Here is a 26027-nt window from a genome sequence, read left to right as displayed (position 1 = left end):
ATTAAATATCAAATTCGAAAGTAGGGGTTTGAGATGGGGAAAATATGTGTCTGTCGGTCGACCTATGTACTCCCCCCCCCCCCTGAAAAAAATTAACAAATCATTCGATTCGAACAAATTTTTAACTTCCTTTTACAAAAAAGAAAGTATTGTATTCGCAAAAAAAATTTCACTCAAAAATCGACCTCAATTTCCATTTTGCTCACCTCCGAATGAATGTTCAGTTATTTTTTTTTTTTCGACTCGACCACAAGTGGATAAGTGCCTAAAAACGTATAGACACGCGAAATATCCATTTTGACAATTCTTGAGTTAATTACAACGAGTTTTCTAGTGACGTCCGTATGTACGTATGTATGTCGCATAACTCAAGAACAGTATGTCCTAGAAAGTTGAACTTTGGTACGTAGACTCCTAGTGGAGTCTAGTTGTGCACCCCCCTTTTGGTTGCATTCGGGTGTTTCTAAAGGAGTCTTTTACCCCTTTTTGGGAGGAAATCATTGTTAATTTCGATGTAAACTCAAGTGATGTTATAATTTGGCGGACACTTGGCGATAAATCGCCAGTCGTTTGATCGCCACGTTTTGTCGCCAAGTTGGCGACAATTTTTTTTTTAAATCTAGTTTCTTTCGCCACTGTTGGTGATATTTAGAGAGTAAAATATTGTATCACATCAAAATTGCCAATAATGGAGAAATGATATTAAATTGGAATAAAAGGAAGTCGTGTGATGCTCGTGGATCATCAGCTCTTTTTTTTTTTGAAAGATCTCCCCGATGACACCTCATTCCGGTATTTCATTTTTTGATTTGAATAATTTTTCGTTCAACTTTGAACATTTCAGAGCACTTTATATTAGCACTTGTGGGAAAAATTGAAGGCAAATATAAAATGCGAACTTAAAGGCGGATTTGTTTAAGAAAACCTTTGTTGGAAAAAGTTCTTGATGAGAATATTTTTACAAAAGATTTTTTTTTTAATTAGCCATTTTAAGGGCATTTTTCGACAATTAATTTTTTTTAAACATTAACGACAACGCAAAAAATTATTTTATGTCACCAAAAATTGACAAAATGGAGTAGATTCTGAACACATTCTCAATTTTTGGTGACAAGAAATAAAAATGAAAGTTATTAATAAATATAGAAATACCATATAACTAGACTTAACATTGACGAAAGTCAGAGATTAATATGACTGAATCAAAATGAAATGAATTTAAAGCGCAAATATTTTTACCAGAGCTGCAGAGCTGGAGTGAAAAAGAACCAATTCCGGACTGTGGCTCTTACCCTATCCCCACGTTTGTGCACTAACTATCAAGCAAATATTCATTGCTGATGCTTGAATAATTTAATTCAGTGGTGAATAATCTTTTTTTACCTGCGGGCTCACATTAATAGGAATCTTGTGGACCAGAACAAAAATCGAATTTATTTATATGATTTAAGTTTTTCTAGATAGCATGGGAAAACAAGGGAAACGAAAGACAATTACAAACTAAAATTGCTGTCTTTATTACTACATGCTTATTTTATTGCATCTATGTTTCAGAAATCTATTTATGACTACTTGACTTCAAAATTAATAACACCGAAAGAAGATTACTAGTATTTTTGGAAGGTTTTAGAATATATTTTTCGTTTTTTAACACTGAATACAACGACGGGGCGTATGGGTCAGCTTCAAATGGCTGGTTTGATCCGCGGACCGTAGGTTGAGCACCACTGATTTAATCAATGCTCCCAGTTCATCAAAACATTGAACGGACTATAAATGCGGGCAGTATTGAAATACAATGGAGCACTATTTCCATTGCATCAGATAATGTTCAAAAATTAGTCTCCTGTGCATGCCCGAAAACTCGGTGTTCTTCGAAGAGATGTAGTACATGCAAGAAGTAAAATTTTTCGTGCACATAACTTTCCTCTAGTGACTGTAGCTGTATAAACTCTCAGGAGGAAAATAACTCTGTACGCAGAAACAGGATAGATGAATTCAGTGATTCTGACGATGATACTTCAGAATGAAGCTTGCTTCTTGAAAAAAACTATTGTTTGATGAACATGCATAATGTTTTTAACGTACATGCATAATATTTTAAAGTGTACATGTACAATATTTTTTATATATTTAAAATTTGTCTGCCTCTTGCTTGTCAGTTTCACACCTTTTCATTTATCTCTAATGATCTGTAAAAAAAATTGAGACACTATTTTTTTGTGAACATTGAGTTTTTTTCATCTGTAGACACTAAGGATTCAGAAAAATATCACTTTTTGTAGTCCCCGAAGTTGGCAAACGAAACCATGTTTTTAAGCATCTTTTATGCCTTCGTCCCACAGCCTAATGGCAAAGTGAAGTAGTTAAGATGATTAAGCTTTTACAAAATAAACAAATTGGAAATCTGTTTCACAAATTACAGTATATACAGAAAAAAAACATTGTATTTTAAAAGAAAGTTGCATTGAAACAGTATTTTTAAATTTTTGGTAGTAAATTTTCTCCTCAAAAAAAAAAAAAAAAAAAAAAAGTGGAAAATTTTCAATTTTTTTTTAATGCGGAAAATTGAAAACTAAAATATTTTTTTTAAAATAAAATCTAAAAAAACATTTTGGACCAAATTAATTAGTAAACAAAAGGTTGAATGAATAAATTAAAAGATACTGAAACATTAAACGAATAATTATATGAAAAAAAAAGTAGTCTATGGGGAAAAAAAATGAGCGGGAAATAGAATGAATGAATAAGAAAATAAACAAATAACTGAATTACTAAATGAAGGAAAATAAATGAATTAATAAAGGAAAATGTAAATGATTTAGTAAATGATTGAGTGAGTAAACGAAATAAACTATTTCACTTTGCCCCCCGCAAGTACTTCGCTAATTGTAAAAATTATTTAAAATACAAATAAGCTTAATATTAACTAAATTAGTACTGCACCGAATAGCAGGAGGTCTCAATTAGTATTTCAATTGTTAATAACACGATTTTTATCATTTTGTACTAGTAACAAAAATAATTCTTGACTTTACAACAAAATACAACAATATGAGCATCATTTTTTAAAAAATTGTCTATATTATCAAATGCTTTAATCTTTTGCTACATTTTTTTCCCTGACTGGAATAAACAACACGTGGTACTACATAGTTGAAATATTACCAGATAGGTGGCGCTAAAAGGAGAGTAAATATTTCACTATTTGACTTTGCCCATATTACCCTACTACAGTAGAACCTCTCAATAAGGGACACTATGGGGACCAGAAATTTTGTCCCTTAAATAGAGGTGTCCCTTATTCGGAGGTGGATGATTTGATGCATGCTGTGTACTTAGTAGTATAATATCACAATAAACATTGACTTATAATTAAATACTGAAAATGTTTTATATATGCTAAATAAAAGTCATAATTATTCAAATTTCTAAGTTTATATTATTTTATTAATTAAACTTTAATTTAAAAAATTTGTAATGACAAAGTTTTGTAACATACAGAAATAATTTTGAAGTGTAATTCGTTACATATATTTGCTTTATGTTATGTAATTTACAATGTAATACTATGTGAATTACAATTAATGTTCAAATTTTACGTTTTATAGTATATAAAGCTAATTAGTTGCTGTGCACTCTCCGTCGGTTGAACCTACTTGAATAAGTTTTTGAGAGGGTAAATCATGCATGTTAATTTCCGCATTTTTTTTTTTTTACAATACATTACTTGTTTCCTTCACATATGTTTATGTCAAACTTACCTCAATTAATATTTAGAGGAAAAGTGAAACTTGAATTCCAGAAAAATTCACTATTTCTTATGCGCTTTTACATTATTTTGGCTTTGCAACTGTCCCTTAAACAGAGTGTCCCTTATTTAGAGGCAAATACATGGAAGTCCCTATTCAAAGGGACTGGGACCAGAAAAAATGTCCCTTAAATAGAGGTGTCCCTTATTCGGAGGTGTCCCTTAATGGAGGATCTACTGTAATTCTGTTCTTTTTCCATTTCAGGACAACAATATGTTCCGCTTAAATGTATTTATCAGAGAATTAAACACCTCATTTTCGCCTTTGTTAGCGACTTAATTTAATTAGAACATTCTGTTACAGGAACGAGCATAACATGCGTCTGCAGCACGATTCACTGCCTGGAAATTCGGGAACAGCATTGCAACACTACAGGCATGTGTTTCACTCAATATCTGGATCGAAAAGACGGCAATCATCCTGTTGTTAGAGGCTGCATCTCCAGCAAAACTCCACTGCTTTGCGAAAACCGGAAGCCAGCCATACCCACCGGTGCTTGGCCAGTACTGTTGTGCTGCAGCAACAACTTGTGCAACAGGGATGCTGTGCCCACAGCACCTCCTTGGTTATCGAAAGATGCTACCAAGAATGATTCGTTGGAGACAGAATTGCATCCAGATACTGGTGAGTATGAAAAATAATTTTTTTCTCCTTTTTGTATTTAAAAACGAAAAGAAAATGAATTGTTAACTTTTGCAGCAGTCACCATCCAAGTGGATGAAGCATTCTACTTCCATTTTTGTTTCTAAAACGTAACAGAAGTGTTTCCAAGTTTGCTGTTTTCTGTCATATAGTAAGCTAAGTCCGTAGTTTACAAAGGTTTACCGACACTGTTAGGTCAATAGTTTTACTACTAGTCCGCAACTGCGCCCATGTAGGGTGACAAGGGGGGCTTGAGCCCCCCTTTAGAAAGTTGAACTTCCTTGCTTTTAGTACTTCTTCATTGCAAAAATGTAAAAACATTTCTTCTCCAGCCATTAATGAATAAGTTATTTAAAATGTCAATTTTTAATGACTCTAATCTGTCCTGAAATCGGTTTCCATGGGGAAGATATCCTGCTATACCATGGTTAAAATATCTGAGCCCCCCCTTGCAATTTTGTATATGGGTGCCCTTGCTAGTCCGTAGTATGCAATACGTAAATACTACGGACTTACTATGACAGCGAACTATGATTGCTATGACAGTGAACAGAAAACTTTGTAGAACTTCCTGTTATCCTTCAACAAGAAGTTCCGTCTAGAACTAGACGAGCCTACTTTCCCGTATACCCATACTACTTTCTAGTACCTGATCAATATTCTCAAAAATAGCTAAAATCGCAAATTTTTTTCAAACATATTTTTTTAAATATTTTAAGCTGATTTCTAGGAATAAAATATTCCTTACTTTTCTTCAAAAAAAAAAAAAAAAAAAAAAAAAACGAACAAATAAAATAGCAGCACCTTTTAAACAAAGCAGCTAATACACTTCTTTCCATTAAAAAATTTTTTTAACAGCTTTCAAAACGAAAAAATAATAATAAGTTCATTAAAATAAATACATCATATAAAAAAAATCGTTTCTTTTACCCCGTTGCCGAAAATAATTTTTTAAACGAATTAATTCACTTACCAAAATAAAAAAAAAACAATAAAATGTCAACTTAAAGAAATAATTTTCATTGTCAAAAAAAAAAAAAAAAAAAAAAAAAAAAAAAAAAATCGTCTGCGCATATTTTTCGAGTTTATTCACCGAAAACTAAATACCTAAATTAAAACTTTAGCGTGAAAATTAAAACAAATCATATCAACAATAATTATTTCACAGTTAAAACCACAGCAGCGGAGTCGGAGTCGGAGTCAATCTCATTTTGAGATAAAAGAGTCGGAGTCGAATATCCAAGAATCGGAGTCAGTCATTTGTCCTCCGTGTATAAATGTTTGCCAAAGCTACGAAGTCAGAGTCAAAGTCGGGGAGTCGGAGTGAGATTAATTGTCGGGAACAGGAGTCAGAGTCGGTGTCAGGTCCCCCTAAATTCTCGGAGTCGGAGTCGGGAGTAGGTCGTCAAGAGCTATTTCCAACAAAGTTTGTTTGAAGTAAATCCGCCTTCAAGTACGGAATCTACATTGACTTTCAGTTTCCCCGTAGGCGCTAATGTTAAGGGATTTGAACTGTTCAAAATTGAACAAAAAATAGTTCAAATCAAAAAGTGAAATATGGGAATGAGGTGTCCTCGCCGAGATCTTTCGAACAAAAAAAAGTTTGTTCGAATCGGACTATTCATTCAAAAGTTATTAGGGGGGGGGGACAGACAGACCGACCGACAGACAGACAGACCGACAGACATTTTTCCCCATCTCAATACCCTACTTTCCAATTTTTAATTTTTCAATATTTATTTAATTATTTTATTTATTTTTGACTTTTTTTTTGTTTTTCACGATATTTTTAAGATGCATTAAGCCTTCTTTCATGCTTTTTTCTTCTTTTTCTGACTTTTACTGGGAAAGTAGGCTAAAAAGGAACAAAGTTGGTTCATTCAGAACTTTGCATTTTTGCTGAAGGTTTAAACAACTACAGTCGAACTAGTTTGTAACGATCCCTGATTTAGCGAGGAAATCAGAAATACTTGGCTCATACAATGTTAAGTCTATGGAAGCATAACTTGCTTTTAACGAGCAAACCCGGCTTAAAGCGAGAAATATTTTTGTGATTTGTAAAATTTCTATTGACTTCCAGCTCAGCTTATCTTTTTACGGCAAATTTTCTGCAACATTCCAAAGTCAACAAAATGTAATGATATATCATTAATCCCGAGAACAAGGGATGATAGCACTTTTTTGATTTATGGAGTAAAGAAATATTTAAAAATTATATATGTGTGTATATGTGTATTCTTCAAAAATAATGACGTAAGAAATTGACATTCAGACAGTTCAAGCCAAAGTAACCAACTTATTTGGTACTGTACAGTGATTAAAAAGAAGAATGAAAAGCCACTATGATGAATTTTTATGATTTTTTACGAACTCGTTTTTTACGAGCACTTTGCTATAACGAGCAAATATCGCGGTCCCTTGCGAGTTCGACTGTACAAGAAATCAAAGAAATCTGTGTCATTAAAAGATATATAACGGAGAAGGTACAGCAAATTCTTTTGCTCCCAGAAGTAGTAGTAAACTAAGCTTGTAGAGTTTAGATACTGTTCAATAAGTTAATTGTGACATGACAAATCACTATGACAGAGAGCAAAAGACTAAGCTATAACTTCTTCGTTAATTACATTTTAATAATACGAATGAATTTGGTCTACGGCAGTTGTTAAACTCTTAACTTTAAAACCTTCTCGTAACTGCTACTCAAATAATTCATTTTACTGTTTAGACTTCCTTAATAAAACATAATTTTGTAATTTTTACAAGTATACTTTCGCGTGATAACATCGATAAAAGCCATCTCCCCCCCCTTTTCCCCTGATATCTCCTTATTTATATCAGTTTCATCCAAAAACTAGCATTAATAGCCTTAATCACGATCTTAACATTCTGATATATACAATTCTAAAAAAGCAATTGTAGAGCTAGAAGCTTTTTCTCAGTATTAAGTTAACACACGTTGTAACTAACTTCGAAAACACGGTAGTCATAATTTATTATTCCGTAACGATGAAAAATATAGCAAGGTACTAGTGTGTAAGCAGAAAATGCTTGAGATATTTACCAATTGGCTTTCCTCACGGAACAAGCTTTGCAAGGTCTTATAACATGTCGTTAAAGGACTACATTTTGACTGGAATTTTACGAGTACGTTTAATAAAAGGCATCTTCATCAATACGTGATGTTGTGACACGGTACGAATTCATTAGATTTAAGGGAATTTCGGAACATAAAGAAAGCAGTAAAACTGGCAGTTCAGTCATAAATGCGCAGAACTGTAACCCTTGCGAAATCCTCCTGGGGGAAACATTCCTTTACTCGGAGAACATAGTTTTAAATCAGGAAGTTTAGACTGTTGTGGAAATACAGATAATAACATTTTTTTTTTAAAAAATGGATATTCATTAGAACGTAGTTTTACTTCATGAAGTTTAGACTGTTTTGGAAATGCAGAAAAATATGTTTGAAAAATTGGATAGTCAGTTTTATGTTAGGACGTAGTTACAGTTAGGACGTAGTTTTAATTCATGAAGTTTGGGCTGTTGAGGAAATGCAGATAATAATGCTTAAAAAACTTGAAATACATAATTCGAAAATTAGCACACACCATTAATATGCACAGTAATGGATATTGTTTTTTTGAATTAATTTGTACGCAAAACAGCCTTTAACTGAGATACTGAACACCATTAACACATAACATTCATTAATGTTTTCATGTGATCAGCATTTTGTAAGTATAAAATGTAAACAATTTTAAATTTCTGATGAAAACATATGCTAATGTTATTTTTACATTCATGTTTTTCTTTGATCGCGCGATATTTGTGTTAAAATGATGAAGACAGAATCTCGAGGTTATTAATGCGAGTGCATGCGAAAGTGAAATGTATAAAATAGGTTTTTCTATAATAAGCATGATCAAAGTCCGAAGAATCGCTGGTGGCGAGTCGCTTAGGCGACTTAAAAAAATATCATCGAGATCAGCTCATTCAAAACAAGAATCTTTTAGAAGCCACTGAATTTTCTTATAAAAACAGAAATAATTTGTCTGGTGCCAAATTGTTCCCCTCGTTCTAAAGTTTTCGCAATTTTCGGCAGTCTCTGTTCATGATCATAATTTCATTTGTTTCCTTATTTGCTTAATTTGACTACAAGCTATTATTCAAAAGTATATTTCAAATTTTTGACTTAATTCAATTTTGATAAATAATGTAAGTAAAACTAAAAAAAATCATTTAAATCAATCGCCTTGGGATTTTTTAATTAAATATTTTGTTTTCTTCTGCAATCTAATCGTGATTAGACTTACTATTTGTGTTTTAATTACTATTAAAACAGTTAAAATAAAATTTGCAAAACATTTTATCATTGAATCAAGATACATTTTTTTTTCATTTTCTATCACCCATTAAAAAGTTTTTTCCATTTAATATATCTTGTATGTATTATGCCATTAAAACGTATGCAAATTAACTAACATTCACCATAGTTTATATTGCTTTAAAATGTTCAACTGATATTCATATCTTCCATTGAATTTTTAATTTTAGATACTACTGAAAGTCCAAGTATCAGTCACCACAGGGACATCCACAGCCATCCAAACATTTCATCGAATTTGATTTCATCAAGTGACAGACCATCGCTATCGTTCCACAATCTTTTCCAATCCAGATCATCACCTTCATCATACCCTCACATCATCAGTCCAGTCTATATCTCCGTTCTTGTCCTGGGAATCATCAGTCTTGTGATAATAGGTATCATCGCCGCCGTAGTACTCAAGCGCAGCAACCATTTTTATGTAGAACAGTACGGTGCTCTTGAGCAGCAGCATGAACAGGCATACCTGAAGCACAGGACTGTGCCATATCCACATATTGCTGCTCAACGTGAATATGAATCCGACGAAGAAACTTTAAGTCAGTGTTCTCAGTTTTACGTTCATGTCGTTGAACCTAATCGGCAGTGCAATAACACGTGATTTGTGACTCTCTATTTAGTTACCTTTTAAAATTAATGAAAGTTGTTGAATGGAAGATGAAAGTATATTTCTGATGCTCAACAATGTATATTGATCTTATTTATTGGAAATTTCATCTCTGATAAATATTGAGGTACGTTGGGACTTTAACGAATATTGAGGAATATTGAGGGATATTGATTGGAAATGAAACATGTTAAATGGCAGATGAAAGCATATTTTTGATGTTCAACAATGAATATACATCTCATTTATTGGAAATTTTACCTCTGATAAATATTGTACAACATAGGAACTATGATAAGTATTAAGGGATATTGCAAGTTATTGGCTAGAATTAAAAGCCTGAAGATATATTCATATCACAGTAAGATCTTTTGTAAATATTTTTGAGTGTGCAAGAAACTACCAGTGTTGCCATACATTTTGTTATTCTTCATAACTGACATAGAACAAAACACACGATATTATCGTAGTTGTATCATGGAGCTACTTTAGGATGACAGTTACTAGTAAAATTTCTTGTCAGAAGTAATAGGGTGATCTAACCAGTAAATGAACTCTTAAGCACAATTTCATTTTCAGAAGTTTATATTACCATTAAAACTGAATTATTTGGTACGAGACATTAAAAAACATTTTTTATTGATGTGTTGCTCTATCTATTTGCATGGATGTGACATTTTTACGCATGTATTTGCAATTTATTCCCGAATCTTTGACTTTTAATTGTGATACATTGGAATGTAAGGAACCATTATGCATAATAACATGAAGTCTCAATTTAAAAAAAAATGGCACTTGAAAAATACTGATTTGTAAGTGTTGCGAGAGTGACCGCACGATCAGGCCCGAAACACGAATAAATTATTATTTTCTAAATACAATAAAACTTTTTAAAAGGTTGGTACTTCATTTAATGAAACTTAATTGTTCTTTATAATTCGAATATATCACAATTAAAAGCCAGTCCAAAATTCCGGAAAGAAAGTGCAAATGTATGCGTAAAAACGTCACATCTGTGCAAATGGATTGAGCAATATGTAGCTAACAACAGTGGATGCTCGAACAGAGTAACTAGTTGCACTAGTTGGTTGATTTGATGACGTCACTGTGAGTGTTCATAGTTTCATAAGTTCATTCGTTTTTATCAATTGGTAGCTCTATTAGAACACACCTGGTTAGTCACTGGTTAACCGGTTACTTTGTTCGAACATATCCAATAATGAAATAAAATAAAGATTAATTTTATAAATCTGCTTCAGGTTTCATGGGGGTGCTCCAACCCAGTGCATGACACCCCCCCCCCAACCAGTGGACAATCATAACATTTTCTGGTCGTTTGCTTTTTGGAATTGTGCAGAATTAAGTTACTGTTGCCAGTTTATCAAAGATAAAAACTTTGAAACTTAACTTTTTTAAATCAGATTACGAACTGTTCATTCACTGGTACTGTTCCTTTACCGGTCTGTCTACCCTATCTACAAAAAAGTGAGATTTATGCGTTTCTGTGTTGAGAACTTTGAGTGTGCAATGTTCATTTATTTTATGGTTCATGTTTAAAATAAATCTTCACAATATAATCTTTTGTTCATAATAATGGGTTATTGAAAATGTTTCCACCATCTTATTTTTTCTTGAAGCTATAGTTCGACCAGGAACAAATGACCCTCAATCATTTGAGAAAACGAGTCCATTCCTTAAAATAGGTGGAGAAGGAAGAAAGAACGCGTGCCATATATTGGAGTTTAGCAACATTTGGCGAAATGGGAAAAAAAATCCTTTTAGCATATTTTCAGTTGCAGCAAATAACTGCATTGAATTGGCAAAAAAGTAAAAAATGACAAGCTTTGCATTCCTTATTGCAACCCTATCTCGCCAATTTACAATTGAAATTAATTAGGAGGCGTTGTTATCTCTGACCCATGGCTGCTGAAAGAAGTAAAACCAAGACACACCCACTGACATAGGATGTCATCTAGACATCTGCCTTGACCGGTTAAAATGTTTTACCTCTTTGGCTAATTTCTTAAATTAAAAGATGACGTAGTAGAGCTCTAGAAATAATGACGCATTTGCAAAATCCGTTCCAACTTTCCTCTCCATATCGCCCCTTCACGAAAATGGACAATTCTGAAACAAGGTGGAGTCAAGGGTCAACTTTTCGTGGTCAGAATTTATAAACCGTGGTCAGACTTTATAAACTGTAAGCATAGCAAGAAAAAGAGAACTTCCCGACTGATGCTGTTAGCAGAACTCATAGTCACTAATTTGTTTTTTTTTTCGGAATTTTTGTTTGAATTTCCTCATTGATTTGCTTAAAAGAGACAAATATTATTGCGAGAGAACTTTGAGCGGGGGGCTTCCCCGATGGGAGGTTACAGGAGGTCACTCTGACCTCCCAAAAAATTCCTTCTTCAGCAAATGTCGTCTAACAATTTGGAAAATTTGGTGATATAGTTGCAACTTTAAAAAATTCCCTTTTTTAGTTAGATGTACATTGTACATATTTTAACATTTGGTAAAACTTGGAGCTTTATTCGGCAAAGTGAGACCCCCCCCCCCATTTTAGTTCGGGGAGCCCCAGGTGTAAGGACAACTGTTTGACGCAAGTTTCTAAAAAGATTATAAGTAAATTGTTAAATACATTTTTAAGGTCTTCCTATCTCCATAACTAATATAAAATTAATCCATCTCAAAAAATAAATTGCTTGAGTTTATACCACTTGAATGAAGAATCAGATTTACGTTGCTTTACATAACTTTAAGTGTATTCATTTGTGATTGTGAGTAAATGTTACTTACTTTTGAAAGTACTTTGTAAATAAATTGTTTTAACTATTAAAACTGTACATATCTTCATTAAAACGTATATCATTGATGTTTTCTTCGATATTATTTCACTTAATAATTTGGCATTTTTTGATTACGGGAGAATTAAAATTTGTTTAAAATACTTTACAGAAACTTAACTTCAATAACATAATGTCATATATTTTTTTTCTGAAGATTAAGTTAATGTTTTACTTATGTAAAAATCAAAGCAAAACATAAAAGATATACATTTCAAATAATTTTTGATTTTAGTTTTTAATGTCTTCCAAAAAAAAAGAAAGATTATCTGGAAAAATCAAGAATTTACATACCAATTGCAAATTTATGCCAAAATTCAATTTTTATTGCGAACATTTTTGTTTTTCTAGAAACCGAAGATTAAGAACATATCCCGAGTCTATGCAATTCTTTTAATTTTTTCGGTGAAAAAAAAATGTATGACTAGTTCCTTTTTTAGATACTATTGCTTGAATTTCTTCCACATGGGGGCGTTAATGATAAAAAGTTTTGAATTGTTGAAAAGGTATCGTTAAAAAAGAAGAAAAAAAAAAAAAAACAGGTAAACAATAATAAAAAAATTTCCACATCTTTGTCAAGGGCTTTTCCCAACGAAGTTTGTTCGAAACAAATTCCCTTTTAGCTCAGGATTTATATTTAGTATGAAAACAAGCTCAGTCTGCGGTGGGCTGGTAAATGGCAGTATCTGCATAAATGAGTTTTCGAGATCATTTTAGAATTTTACAGGAGAGACAAAAAACGTTATACGCTCTACCCAAGTAATTTTTCCACAGGAATTATTTTTCTTTTGAATAAAAGAAAAATGCACTACTTTGGTGCACTACTAAATTTTCGTTTTCTTCCCTAAATTATCGTATAAGTATATACAGATAAAAACAGTTTGAGTATGGGGGCGTTTATTATAGAGGGAGACAGAAAATGCATGTATAAGTATTCTATTTCGTTAATGGGCTATGTTCAGTTCTTTGCCAAGTGAGATAAAGGTGCTGAGTTTTAGATTGGTGGCTATTGCAATCTTCTTTACTAATAATAAAGCAGGAAGTCCCTCTGTCTGTCAGGATCTCTGTCCGGATCTTTGTCAGGATCTCTGTGACGCGCATAGCGCCTAGACCGTTCGGCCGATTTTCATGAAATTTGGCACAAAGTTAGTTTGTAACATGGGGGTGTGCACCTCGAAGCGATTTTTCAAAAGTTCGATTTTGTTCTTTCTCTATACCAATTTTAAGAAATTTTTCCCGAGCAAATGTGGAATAGTAAGTTACGAAATCATCATAACGTGGAACCGTAACATGGGCGAGCCATTTAACATAGCCAATTGGCGAGAAATTCATCATCCATTATTTGTTAATATACAGGCGAAACAAATGACCTTTTAATTTTCTACTACGGGCAAAGCCGTGCGGGTGCCACTAGTGTCTAATAAAACTCAGTAGGACCTCAACACTTGCATTTCTTCCTTTTTAATTAAAAAAGTTTTGCCTAGCATTCACCAATAAAGTACACAGTTATCGGTACAGTTATACCTGTCTTCTTCTTAACACTCTTCAATCACTGTGATAAAATTATGAAGGCATTTCAGGTTTTCTAATTTGATTCAATTGAATTCCCGAGCACTAATTGTGAACATGTTCAGTGTACAAGGTGTTTCAATTTAACCCGCAAAACCTCTATTTTCGCAACCGTTAGTTCTAGATGCATACTTCGAATTGCGAAAATGTTCGAAATCAGATGCCGAGTTAAGATATTGAAAGTATAAAGCAAAAATAGAGTCAAAAAATACAAAATCTAACTTTTTATACGGGCCCCAGGTCCCCTTACTTATATTTAGGGAAATTTTTTCCATTGAAAAATTATTCCAATAGAAAAATTTTGCCAATACGATCAATACTCATCGAGCTATGAAACGCAGCGTTTTGTGACTTACACCATTTTACACTCGCTTTCAGTAACACCTTTTGGGGGAAAATATAGCAGTTAACAAGGGTACGAAATCATATGTGTGCATATAGTGTGGTTTTTCAAATTGTTCGAGGTTTTGTAGTGTGCTTTTGCGTATCATGGCATGACATTTGCATTCATTTTGGAATAGAAATGAACAATATAAATTGTTAAGTTTTTTTTACTTTGAGATAACTTAGGGCGATAAGTTCTAATCTCATCTTTTGTATGGTCCCTTAAAACTTTAAAGTGGAATATGTCCCTGAGTTTTGGCCATACACGTGCCAAGTTTTTTTTGTAAGTAATATTTCTCAATGGAGGCTATTTCCCTAGCTATAAGTTAGGGGATCTAGGTCCCGTATAAAAAGTTAAATTTTGTATTTTTTGACTCCCTCCTATTTTCGCTTTAAACTTTCAATACCTTAACTCTGCATCTGATTTTGAATATTTTTGCAATTGGAAGTATACATCTAGGACTAACGGTTGCGAAATTAGAGGTCTTGCAGGTTAAAACGGAACACCCTGTATAGAGAAGTAATGAGTGAACGAAGTTAAGAATAGCATTCATAATGTAATGGGTGTTCAGCGTACAGAGAGGTCAGTCCATGTTAAGTTAAGCCGGGACCATCAAAATGTCTTGAGAATATCGGGGTGTTCACATTAGGGGGTATTCAGATAGAGCAAGTCCACTGTATCTCAACTTAATGCCACGATCAATCATGATCTCAATAAAGAAAAATGGATTTATTGAAACAGAATTGAAGTAAAACTTGGCATACGTTCTCAGTCATCTTAGCTGGAGGTCAAACAAAACGAACCTAGCTAACAACAAACTAGGTGTTTATCTTGGAAAAATTATATTAAAAAATAAAACTTAATTGCTATTTTAAAAATTATTTTATGCATTACTTCGTTGCTTCTGTATTCTGAGATAAATCCTTTCGTGTTAAGCTCAGTATTTATAGTTTAACTAATTCAAAAAGCATTATTTCTCTTTCTATTCTGTTAAAAAAAAAGTTAGTTTCTTCATCTGAAGAAATGAATTTATTTAAATTTTAACGAAAGAGAGATGCACCTTTCTGTTTAATTTTTCTTTGAAAATGGATAAAAGTAATTGAAATCTTTTAAGAAAACATAAATTGCGAAGGAAAGAATGGTAGAGACATTTTTATTAAATGAAATTTCTTAGTAAGGAGAAAACTGGCTTGGTTTAGTAAAGAGAGCTGAGAAAAAGAAGGAAGGAAAAACAAAATTTTATTATTGAAAAGAAGCAAACAAGCAGTATTACTGTTGAAGTGAAATTCTAATGATGGGACAAAAAAGGAAATGTTTTGTTTCAGGGGAAGTATTGTTTACTACTCTGTTTGAATGTTATGTATACAGAGAAATTTGTTTCTCATTACGTTGTTAAAACATTTTGAAAATGTTGAAATAAATTTTTTGAACTGTATTTCACTTCCCTATATATCTATATTTATAAAAATGAATGTTTGTCTGTATGTCATCCATGAACTCAAAAACTACCCGGCAGATTTGGCTGAAACTTTCACCGTTTGTTATTTTTGGTACTGGGAATGTTTATAGACCAGTTCGAAAAATATTCGATCGATAGTTCCTTTTTTATTCCAATTTAAGTCACAATCCATTGGATAAATACGAATAAAATTATCGGCTGCAGAAATTAATTCGCGTGAAAGATCTTATTGATAAGAAGTTAGCTGTTGCCATTTTTCTTGAGTTTGAACAAATAAATTCTTTCTTTATTGTTTTATGGCTTTTCATGCAACGGGGGGATTTAAAACTTTTTCTATTTGATATTTTTAGCGATTGATTGATCTTGCAAACTGCGTGAGTACAAAATTTGAGTATAGTCACGGCTTCACTTGATACCTGGACCGATTATTATGAAAATTGCTATATATATGTATTTTTCCACGGAGAAGGTGCATAATATGCTCATTGAAACCACTCGCCACCAGGTGGCACTGCAGAGTAGCAACTTCTGCCCCGTTCAACCGATTGTCATGAAAATCAGTATAATGATGTATTTTTTTTTGTTGGCGTAGCAACGCGCGTCGGGTACAGCTAGTATGAAATAAAATTCACCAGGTTCATTTCATCTGCTGGGAATAACTGAGTCAAATTTCTTTCAAATATTCAGCGAAGTTTTAGAGACAGTTTGCCCAAATGTTCACAAAAAAACTTTGTTCTAACGGGTCTCTTTCTTTTACTTACTGATTCTAAATAAAGGAGGAGAAGTATCCACGAAGCTTTTAACTTGTAACCATCCCATGCCAAAACCAATACGAACAGGTTCCAAACACATTAATTAACATCAACACAGAGTTCAGGACTGTGACACACGACAAAATCAGAACAATGTAGAATTAAACATAAAATATACAGCAAATCAAATAAGAGCACAGTGTGTGCCGTTTACAGTGCAAAATATTTAATTCGCATCTTGACTCACGTGTATTGGCAACGATATGGTTGATAGCAAGCGTAGAGCGCAATTTTAATTCGCTTCTTGATTATCATAACGTGGAAACGCGATAGAAAGATGCGCCAAAAAGCATCATTTGTGACATCAAGACCACGCCTTGTTTGAAAGATCGGACATTTAAAAATATTAATTAAAAAATAACCGTTGGGAAAATAAAAGTATTTTCTGGGTCCATGTTATTTTTTTTTTGCTTATTCTATCAATTTCAGTGACAAAAAGTACTACTTTTGACTGAAGGAAACAACCCAACTGGCAAACATCTAGTTAAGACAAGTCCTTCTGAATGAGGGGGAAAAGCAAAAATTTGATGCGCATGTCCCGCCCACTTGAATGTGACTCTGCTTAATTTAAAGGCTAACATACATATGCCTTTAAATGTATGCTGACATCCCTGAAAACGAATAAATGCGTCCATTTCCGCAGGTAAACCGGAAGTTTGTCACTTCATCTAATCAGTGGTCAGACTGTATGAATATTGCGTCGGACAAAACTAAAATCAAATGTATTTATTTTTTTTATTATCATGTATTATAGCAATAGTGCCCAACCCTTTTTTTAAATTTTTTTTTATAAGAGGGCCGCACTTCCTATTAAGATGATCGCGGGCCAGGAAATATATAAAATTTAAACGAATTTGATATTTTTTTTCGACAACATGGCAAAACTTGGAAAAGGAAAAAATGCTTGTTTTACCAATACGAAGCTTTCATCTTCCTTTTTTTTTCTCCAACATAGTTTTCGATTCGTAGCATTGAACAGAACAGCGGTCCACATGGACCAAGCCACGGGTCGTAGTTTGGTCACCACTGTATTATTGTTTCAGCTCACACAAAACCATATTTTTATAACAGGATATAATTAAGTAACAAATGCGATGCTGTCATTATGATTAAGTTATTTTTTAGCCCAAAGTTAATCTAATATAATCAAACTCTTAAGGAACTGTAGCAAATCTTTAAGTACTTGCGAAAAGTACAGTGCTGGCCAAATTATTAGACTAAGAGTGTTTTAAAAGCAAAGTCTTTATTGATTACATAACTATAGACACATTAACGAACAGTGAAATGATTATCTAATATTTAGTATGCATTCCCTTGTTCTTGATGAGCATTTTAAGTCTTTTTGGCATACTTTTCACAAGGTTTACACCATTTCTTAACTTTTTAAAAAAGGAGGTAAAAAATTGTTAATACTCACTACTATATATACTCACAAACACATACTCACTAATTACCTAAAACTAACTTTAAATATAAAAGAACACACTAATAAAAAGAACTAGTGAGCTGTTTAAGCTGATTGAAGTTATGTTCCTGGTAGGTAGATAAACAAAGAACATAAACAAAGCAGACAGTGCTGCAACCTGCAAACATTAAATTATGCTAAAATAACGTAATAATCAGTGTACAGTATGTACTGTACTTTAACAGTAAAATAAATAGTATTTTAGTACAAATAATATACAAAAAACAAAACAAAACCACAAAAAACTCTTTAGACTAATAATTTAGCCAGCACTGTATATAGTTCTGAGAGGGGTTCCCAAGTTATATATAAAAAAATATGATTGCAAAAAAAAAAAAAAAAAAAAACCAGTAATCAAATTTATTTTTCAAAAAAAGAGTACTGAAAATGTCGCTGTTTGATCTAATACACTTATAGGGAACTCTTAATAGGGAAGAGTGACAAAAGTAAGATAAAAAGGAAAAAAATTTGAGGGATTAAAGTGTTTGCATGTAAAATAAATCGTTAGTGAAACGAAAAATCTAAAAGTTAGCCGTGGGTAAACTGAGTTTCAAATAGAAGGCGCTGATGAAATTTTAGTCCGAAGACAGGGCAGTTTGAAAGATTAAGCTTCGATCGGAGGGTAACGCGTCGAGTAATTTTATGAAAGAAAACCAAGTGTAAATTGATTTCTTTATAGAGGAAATTGCAGAAAATGTAGTCTGAAGCAATTGATGTTTTATACAAGTTAAAATAAAGATTCTACAGAAGAGAAATTCTTAAATTAGGCACCAGAAGGAGTGAATTTTGTTTTGTTTCTTTACAAAGGAAAGCGTATTGTTTTAAAAATATATATCTACCTATAGCAAATATAGGGATAATTCTTACAACGAGCTGATGTGTGCATCACATGACTTCCTTTTACTCAAATTTAATGTCATTTCCCCATTACTGGCAATTTTAATGTGTTTCAATAGTTTACTCTCTAAATATCACCAACAGTGGCCAAATTGAAACCAAATTAAAAAAAAAAAAAAAACGCCAAATTTGTCGCCAAGTTGTCGACAAACCTTGGCGACCAAAAGACTGGCGATATATCTCCAAGTGTCCGCCAAACTAACACACCACTTAAGTTTACATCTAAATTAACAATGATTTCCCCCAAAAAAGGGGCAAAAGACCCCTTTAGAAATACCCGAATGCAACCAAAAGAGGAGGTGCACAACTAAACCCCACTAGGAGTTCACGTACCAAATTTCTACTTTCTAGGACTTACCGTTCTTGAGTTATGCGACATACATACGCACTTCCGCACATACATACACACAGACGTCACGAGAAAATTCGTTGTAATTAACTCGGGAATCGTCGTTATGGATATTTCCCGTGTCTATACGTTCTTAGGCACTTATCCACGTGTGGTCAAGTCGAAAAAACAAATCAATATTCTTTCGGGGGTGAGTAAAATGGAAATTAAGGTCGATTTTTGAGTCAATTTTTTTTTCGCGAATACAATACTTCATTTTTTGTAAAAGGAAGTAAAAATAGAGCAAACCATATCCGATACTTTTGAAATTTTTTCGTCAGTTTTAATAATTACCACCAATTAATCATACTATTTTTATTGTTTTTCCATATAGTTGTGTATAATCAAGTGTCAATGTAAAGTAAGACAAACAACGTTAGAAAAAGCACAAATTTGCCAATTACAGCAGACACGTGTTTCGGCGTTACAGGGAACGCCTTTTTCAATGCAAAAAATTATGAGCTTATGGATGAAAAGACATCCGACAAAAGCCAAGAGCAGATAAGCATGCAGCTTAAAAGATAAAAACAGCGGATTAGCCAAACACCAATGACAAAGTTATAAACCGATCAGGAACCAATAGGAATGCAAGCAAAGGCCAAGAGCTTTCTCTTAGGTACGAAACCCAGAAAGAATTCAATTGGACAAAGATTGAGCCGAAGCTTAAACAAAAATAAAAGAAATTGTCTGTAACCGTGAACCGCAAGAAAGGAAAAGCTGAATGGAAAACCATGAAATAAAATAAACAGGAACAAAAAATATTCGAAAAAAGGAAAAATAAAGATAGAGGAAAATTGGGGGGAGGTGGATGTCAACAAGATAAAAAGGTAAAAATAAACAAAGGAAGATAGATAAAAAAATGAATGGGAAAAAAGGGGGGAATGGGGAAAGGACAGTATTAAAGATATGGGAGCCAAATGTTGGAAAAATATGGAACTGCACTAAGATCGTTAACTAAGTTAGAACTGTTCCTCAAAATATGAAAGGATTCCCAAAAGTCAAGATCTGATGAATTGGGGCATTTTTGGATAATCTGAATAAGAGTTAAAATCAAAAGAGTGATTCGAATCCCAACAAAGTTGAGCAATACTAGACTTATTTAATTGCTATTTTTTCACATAATTTTGATGCTCTTTCAAGCGATTATTTAAAGCACGCCGAGTCTGTCCAATATAGGCAAGTTTACAACTACAATTAATTCTATAAGTTCCACAACAATTAAGAGGGTGAATAGGATCTTTAAGAGAAGAGAATGAAAGTTTATTAATAGGAGAGAACACCACCTGGAATTGGAAACGTTATAGAATCTTAGCAACCTGATAGCTTACAGATGGAAAGAATGGCAAAACAACCAAATTCTTTCTGATGAAGGTTCGGTTAAGAACATTAGTTTGGGATTTATTTGAAAGTTTTTATAAATGGAAGCAATCAAAGTTGGCGGATAGTCTCTATCAATTGCCACAGCTTTAAGATAATTAAGTTCCACTTCAAGAAGTTCCGACGAAGAACAAATATTAATTGCACGATAAACAAAAGAATTGAAAGCAGAATATTCTTGCTTTGGAGGATGAGACGATAGTCTATGAGTAGGTAATTTATGAAGGATTTAAAAATGTTTTGTTTTGTAATAAGAAGGTGGTGTCACAGTTTCTAATAATTAGGACTAAAAGGGCTATTTAAAATCTTGCTGAAGTGCAAAAACATTGTAAAATATCATTTCAATTATATCTTTAAAAGCAATACGAACTGAAATCAAGAGAAGAGAAATTGGGCATACGACACATAAACTTCATGCCGTTTTACTATGCGATAAAAAATTTAAGCAGTGAAAAATAACTTCCTTTTCGAAGTATCTCTGTAAAGATATTTTTTTGTAGTAGTAATAATTAATTTTATCTAAACAATAAGCGTTACAGTTTATCTGTTATACATTTTTCCTAAAAAGTTAAATAAAAACTATTCTTGAAAAAGAAATTTTTGATATCTCGAGGGTTTTATCCGGTCCCACGGGACTTTCAGTTGTTGAGAGCTGACTAGATTAAATTTTTTTTTTTTTTTTTTGAAATGGTATTTATTAAAAAACAACAGATTTGGTCAATAGCGTAGAGCTGCAAGCGGAAGATTTTAGCCTTGAGTTTTTTCATAATATATAGAGTATAGAGCATATTGAGTTTTTTCACAATATTTTGAGCTATCGCAGACTATCTATTTGCAGTTCAAGAGCTCGAATACGTCACTTTGCGGAGAATTAAAAAAAATAGTCAAAGAGGTAAAACATTTCAAGTCTGCGCAATCAATTCAGATGTATCATTAGACAGGCCATGTCTGCGTAAGTATGCCGGCCTTTGTTTTTTAAGTGTTTTATCACTTTGAGACGCCATTTAGCCGCAAACTGCAGTCCCGTCTATAGCTTATTGGAATTATGAATTCCTTTTGCAATAAATAAATAAATAAAATAATAATATATGTACATGAAAAAAGGAATAACGTTTGTGGCAACATCGTAGAAGAATTAATTATCGTCTTCCTCTTTTAAATAAGATATCAAAGCAAAAAAAAATTTGGAATGGAATTCTATATAGAATGGGGTGGTTTCCTTCAGTCAAAAGTACTACTTTTAGTCACTGAAATGGATAGAATGAGTGAAAAAAAATAACATCGATCCAGAAAATACTTTCATTTTCCCAACAGTTATTTTTTAATTAATTTTTTTAAATGTCCGATTTTGATAACAAGGTGTGGTCTTTATGATGTCACAAATGATGCAATTTGGCGCATCTTTCTACCAAATTTCCACTTTATGATAATCAAGAAGCGAATTAAATATTTCGCTCTACGCTTGCTATCAACCATATCGTTGCCAATACACGTGAGTAAAGATGCGAATTAAATATTTTGCGCTGTGATTGGTAACACTGAATGGCATTTCATCATTTGTATTGTCACACGATAGAAGCGTAAACAATGAAAGCGCACTGATTTCAGTAATTTTTTAAAAATATTACACTTAAACAAATTATTCAAAAAATGGTCAGATCCTATGTTTTTAAGCATGCTCTTTCAGAAAAAAATACTTTTAAAATTTTGCAAACGACCCCATTTGCATCAAGAGATAGGAGTATGTCTACGCGTCGAAGTCTGTTTTAATGATTTAATAGCCGTGCTGCATTTGTAAAATCAATTTTATTTAAATTTTCATGTGTGCCCATTACTTCTGCGTAATGCATAAAGCAAGCTTTTGAATCGTAGAAAAATTTAAATGCAGTTTGTAATAGATGACGTAGAAGATAGAACGGTAGAAAACAACGACAGAATGAAATTTGTGTGCAATTAAACTTCTGAAGAATTAAAGTAAGTTAATTCAGACGCTTTTCATGTATTAATACTTGTTTAAAAAGTGCCATATGAATTGGAAATTAACTCTTAATTGATAAATAAAATTAAAATCTGAAAATTTACGTGAAATTAATTCGGCTTTAAATACTACAACTTGGTACATAAATCGGAAAATATAAGCAATCGTATGACATTATCACATTTTCCTAACATCTCTTCTTTTAGTGTTAGATTTATTTATAGTATTATGCTACAAAGTAAGAATTTAACCAGACTTTTTACTTTCAAATAGTGATTAAACTTGAAACGGCCATTTCTTGTATTTTTGTCCTAAACATAGCGTTATTTTTGGCACATATTAAATACAAAACATACTTGAAAGTTGGAAATAATGTACCATGTACGCGTGTTGAAAGTTGTATGTAGGGGAAGGTGGAGCAAAGGGATAATAAGGGACGCGTTCTTTTAACCCTGGCAAAAAATTGAAAAGGATTTTCAAAAAAAAGAATTACGTTCACATGGCTCGATGCGGAATAGATTTCTACATACAATGCACTAATAAACGGAAAATCGCATTTTTTGGATTTACGTCCTTCTGACTCTGAAGTACGGGAAAAAAAAATCAAGAAGTCAGAAATTTACTTTCAAAATTACAATACATGAATTTATTAAAAAAATTACAAGTGAAACATTATTTTTGTTTTTGACAGTTAATTGGTACATTAAAACCCCTAAGTGGAAAATGTTCAATTTTTTTTCCATTGGGAAAAGTGAAAAAAATGGTATTTTCTAATGAAATACTTTCAATTTGATTATTAAAAATAATTTTGCCCAAATGAATTACTAAATAAATTAATGAATAAATAATTAAATATATAGCGAAACAATAAGCGAATAAATTTAATGAGTTAATTAATATGTGAGAAAAAATGAACAGGTGAATAAAATAGTGAACGAAGAAAAAAAATAAGTGAATAATTAACTGAAGGAATCTAAATAAATAAATCAATAAATGAATGAGTACGTGGTTTAATAAATGATTGGACAAGTAAACGAAATATACAATTTCATTTTGCCTCTTCCACTTGGTTAAAGTTAGTCAAATGCATGCTGGGCAAAGATTTAAACTAAAATAAGCTGAATATTAAATAAATGAATGTGGAACATTAGGAAGTCTCAATATTTAAAATGTAAATAACAAGAACTTTATCTATTTATAATAACAAAAATAGTTTTTACTTGCAATAAAATATTACAATTCGGGTATCAATTTTTGAAAATTACTTGTACTATCATATGATTGATCTTCAGAGATAACTTCTTCTTGACTGGAATAAATTACATGTTATTACTATATGGCTAAAATGTTACTAGATAGTTGGCTCTAAAAACAGGATAAATATTCTACCGTTTTACTTTGCTCCACATTTCCCTACTTCAGAAATTTATAATTTTTTTAAATGAAATTTTTATTAAGATGACAGGGAAAGTTTTCCGGCAAATGAAATTGTCCGACCAAAGCAGGATCAAGTGATATTTTCATGACTAAACGAGTATTTGTTAAAAAAGTACAAAAATACAACGAGTGCAGCTGTAATGTAAAATGTATATCCTGACGATATTTATTTTCTCAGCATTCTTTTGGGGTGTAAATCTTGACATAGTATTGAAGAAGGTATAGAAGAATAAAATGTTGGTTCAGGTTGCTACGCTACCAGAATTTACTCTTCCTGAAATATGTCGAAACGAGCACTCTGTTAGAACTAAACGTGACACAAAGAGAACTTTTCTTTCAAATTGTCTCATGTAGAAACTTTTCTCTGTTGTTTATTTTTCGAATTTGTTTTAAAAAAACCATGTTCAGTTCAACGGGTTTAACGGTAAGTGTAACATTTTGAGCACTTTCATCAAGATATTAAACGTATAGAAGAACTTGATCAGTGAAAATGGGATGCAAAAATGTCGAGAGATTACTGTTGATTACTAATTCAAGAGATTTTTGCTATTCACTAGGTTTAAAGTTAATTTTTCAGCATTTTCTTTTATAACATACTAGTGGTACCCGCACGGCTTTGCTCGTAGTAGAAAATTAAAAAGTCATTTGATTCGCCTGTATATTTCCAAATAATGGATCATGAATTTCTCGCCAATTTACAATGTTCACGCCACTTTGCTATGCTTGACCATGTTACGGTTCCGCGATATGATAATTTGGTAATTTACTTGCCCACATTATAAAAGTTTGCCCGGGGAAAAGTTTTTAAAATTGAAATAGAAAAAGAACAAAATCGAATTTTTGAAAAATCGCTTCGAGGTGCACACTTTCATGCTATAAACTAATTTTGTGCCAAATTTCATGAAAATGGGCCGAACAGTCTGGGCGCTATGCGCGTCACAGAGATCCTGACATAGATCCAGACAAACTTTCAGCTTTATTATTAGTAAAGATGACTTATTTTTCTCCTTAATCCTAAAACCTGTGCTATTTCTCCTCACAATGTATGTATAAGTGTATGTTATTACTATATTAAAATTAAAATTCAAAGTACTTAAACATGTTTAGATTTATTTTAAAAAATTCAGTTTTTGGCAATTTATGGAATTTAGATATGTTATAACTTTAAAATGGTACGTGTTACAGGAATTTAGTTGACATATTTATGGTTAGCAGGCTCAAATTGACATAAAACAGGTATTTAAATCAATGTTATAAAAAAAAAGTAAAATTTTGTCACACAGTGTTATTTTTTTTTAATGAGTAGAATTAAATTTATGTTTGAGCATAGTTCAAACAATAAAATTACAAAAATGTTGTAGCTAAAGAAATAAAACTCACAAATTAAGTAATTTTAATAAAGATTAAAATACATGGCGGAATGAATTCGCTTAAAAATAAATAATTAAATGAATTTAAAAGTAAATTCAAAAAACTTAGTAGAAACTAGGTAAAAACTAGTATGTTGTGGCCATCACGGAACTTTCTTCTATATTTTTCTTTTTTTTTCTGATCCATCCCCATGCTTGACGAGGAAGCAATGTTCCCAACAAAAACAAAATTACACATGCAGAAACATGACGACCATCCCAATGTCTGAATTATTGCAAAAGCAAAGCAAAGAGCGAAAATTGAAAGTTATTTTAAAAGCCTTTCTTGAATTAATTACAAATATTTTATGTGTTAACAAATGTAAGTTGGCAACAGTTAAAAATTTTAAATCATTGAGATAATATTTCCGATCATTTCCATACAATTAAAATCACGAGAAATACGCAGACGACAATCTATTACGATTTATCTTTCTTATTGTTGCATTAATAAAGCTATTTTTATTTAAAAAAAAAAAATCTACACCTCTTGGAGCGATTGGCTTCAAAATTGAACCAAAGCCTGTTTACATATAGATTTACATATGTTCCAAATTTCA

General features: G+C 32.2%; 1 protein-coding gene across 2 annotated transcripts in view; it reads left to right on the top strand.

Moving 5' to 3' along the window:
- Positions 1 to 12286, top strand: part of LOC129223761 (uncharacterized) — a 62784-nt gene extending 50498 nt beyond the window's left edge. For both annotated transcript variants that reach the window (XM_054858118.1, XM_054858119.1), the window contains exons 2-3: positions 4116 to 4436; positions 9006 to 12286. In XM_054858118.1, coding sequence (XP_054714093.1) covers positions 4116 to 4436; positions 9006 to 9439 — 755 coding nt within the window. In that variant the 3' untranslated portion in view covers positions 9440 to 12286. The remainder of the gene's footprint in view (positions 1 to 4115; positions 4437 to 9005) is intronic.
- Positions 12287 to 26027: the final 13741 nt, after the last annotated feature.

The sequence above is a fragment of the Uloborus diversus genome, chromosome 6 (genome assembly GCF_026930045.1).
Source record: "Uloborus diversus isolate 005 chromosome 6, Udiv.v.3.1, whole genome shotgun sequence".
Taxonomy (NCBI): domain Eukaryota; kingdom Metazoa; phylum Arthropoda; class Arachnida; order Araneae; family Uloboridae; genus Uloborus; species Uloborus diversus.
Note: the sequence above shows the minus strand (reverse complement) of the source record. Positions and strands in the feature narration are given on the sequence as shown.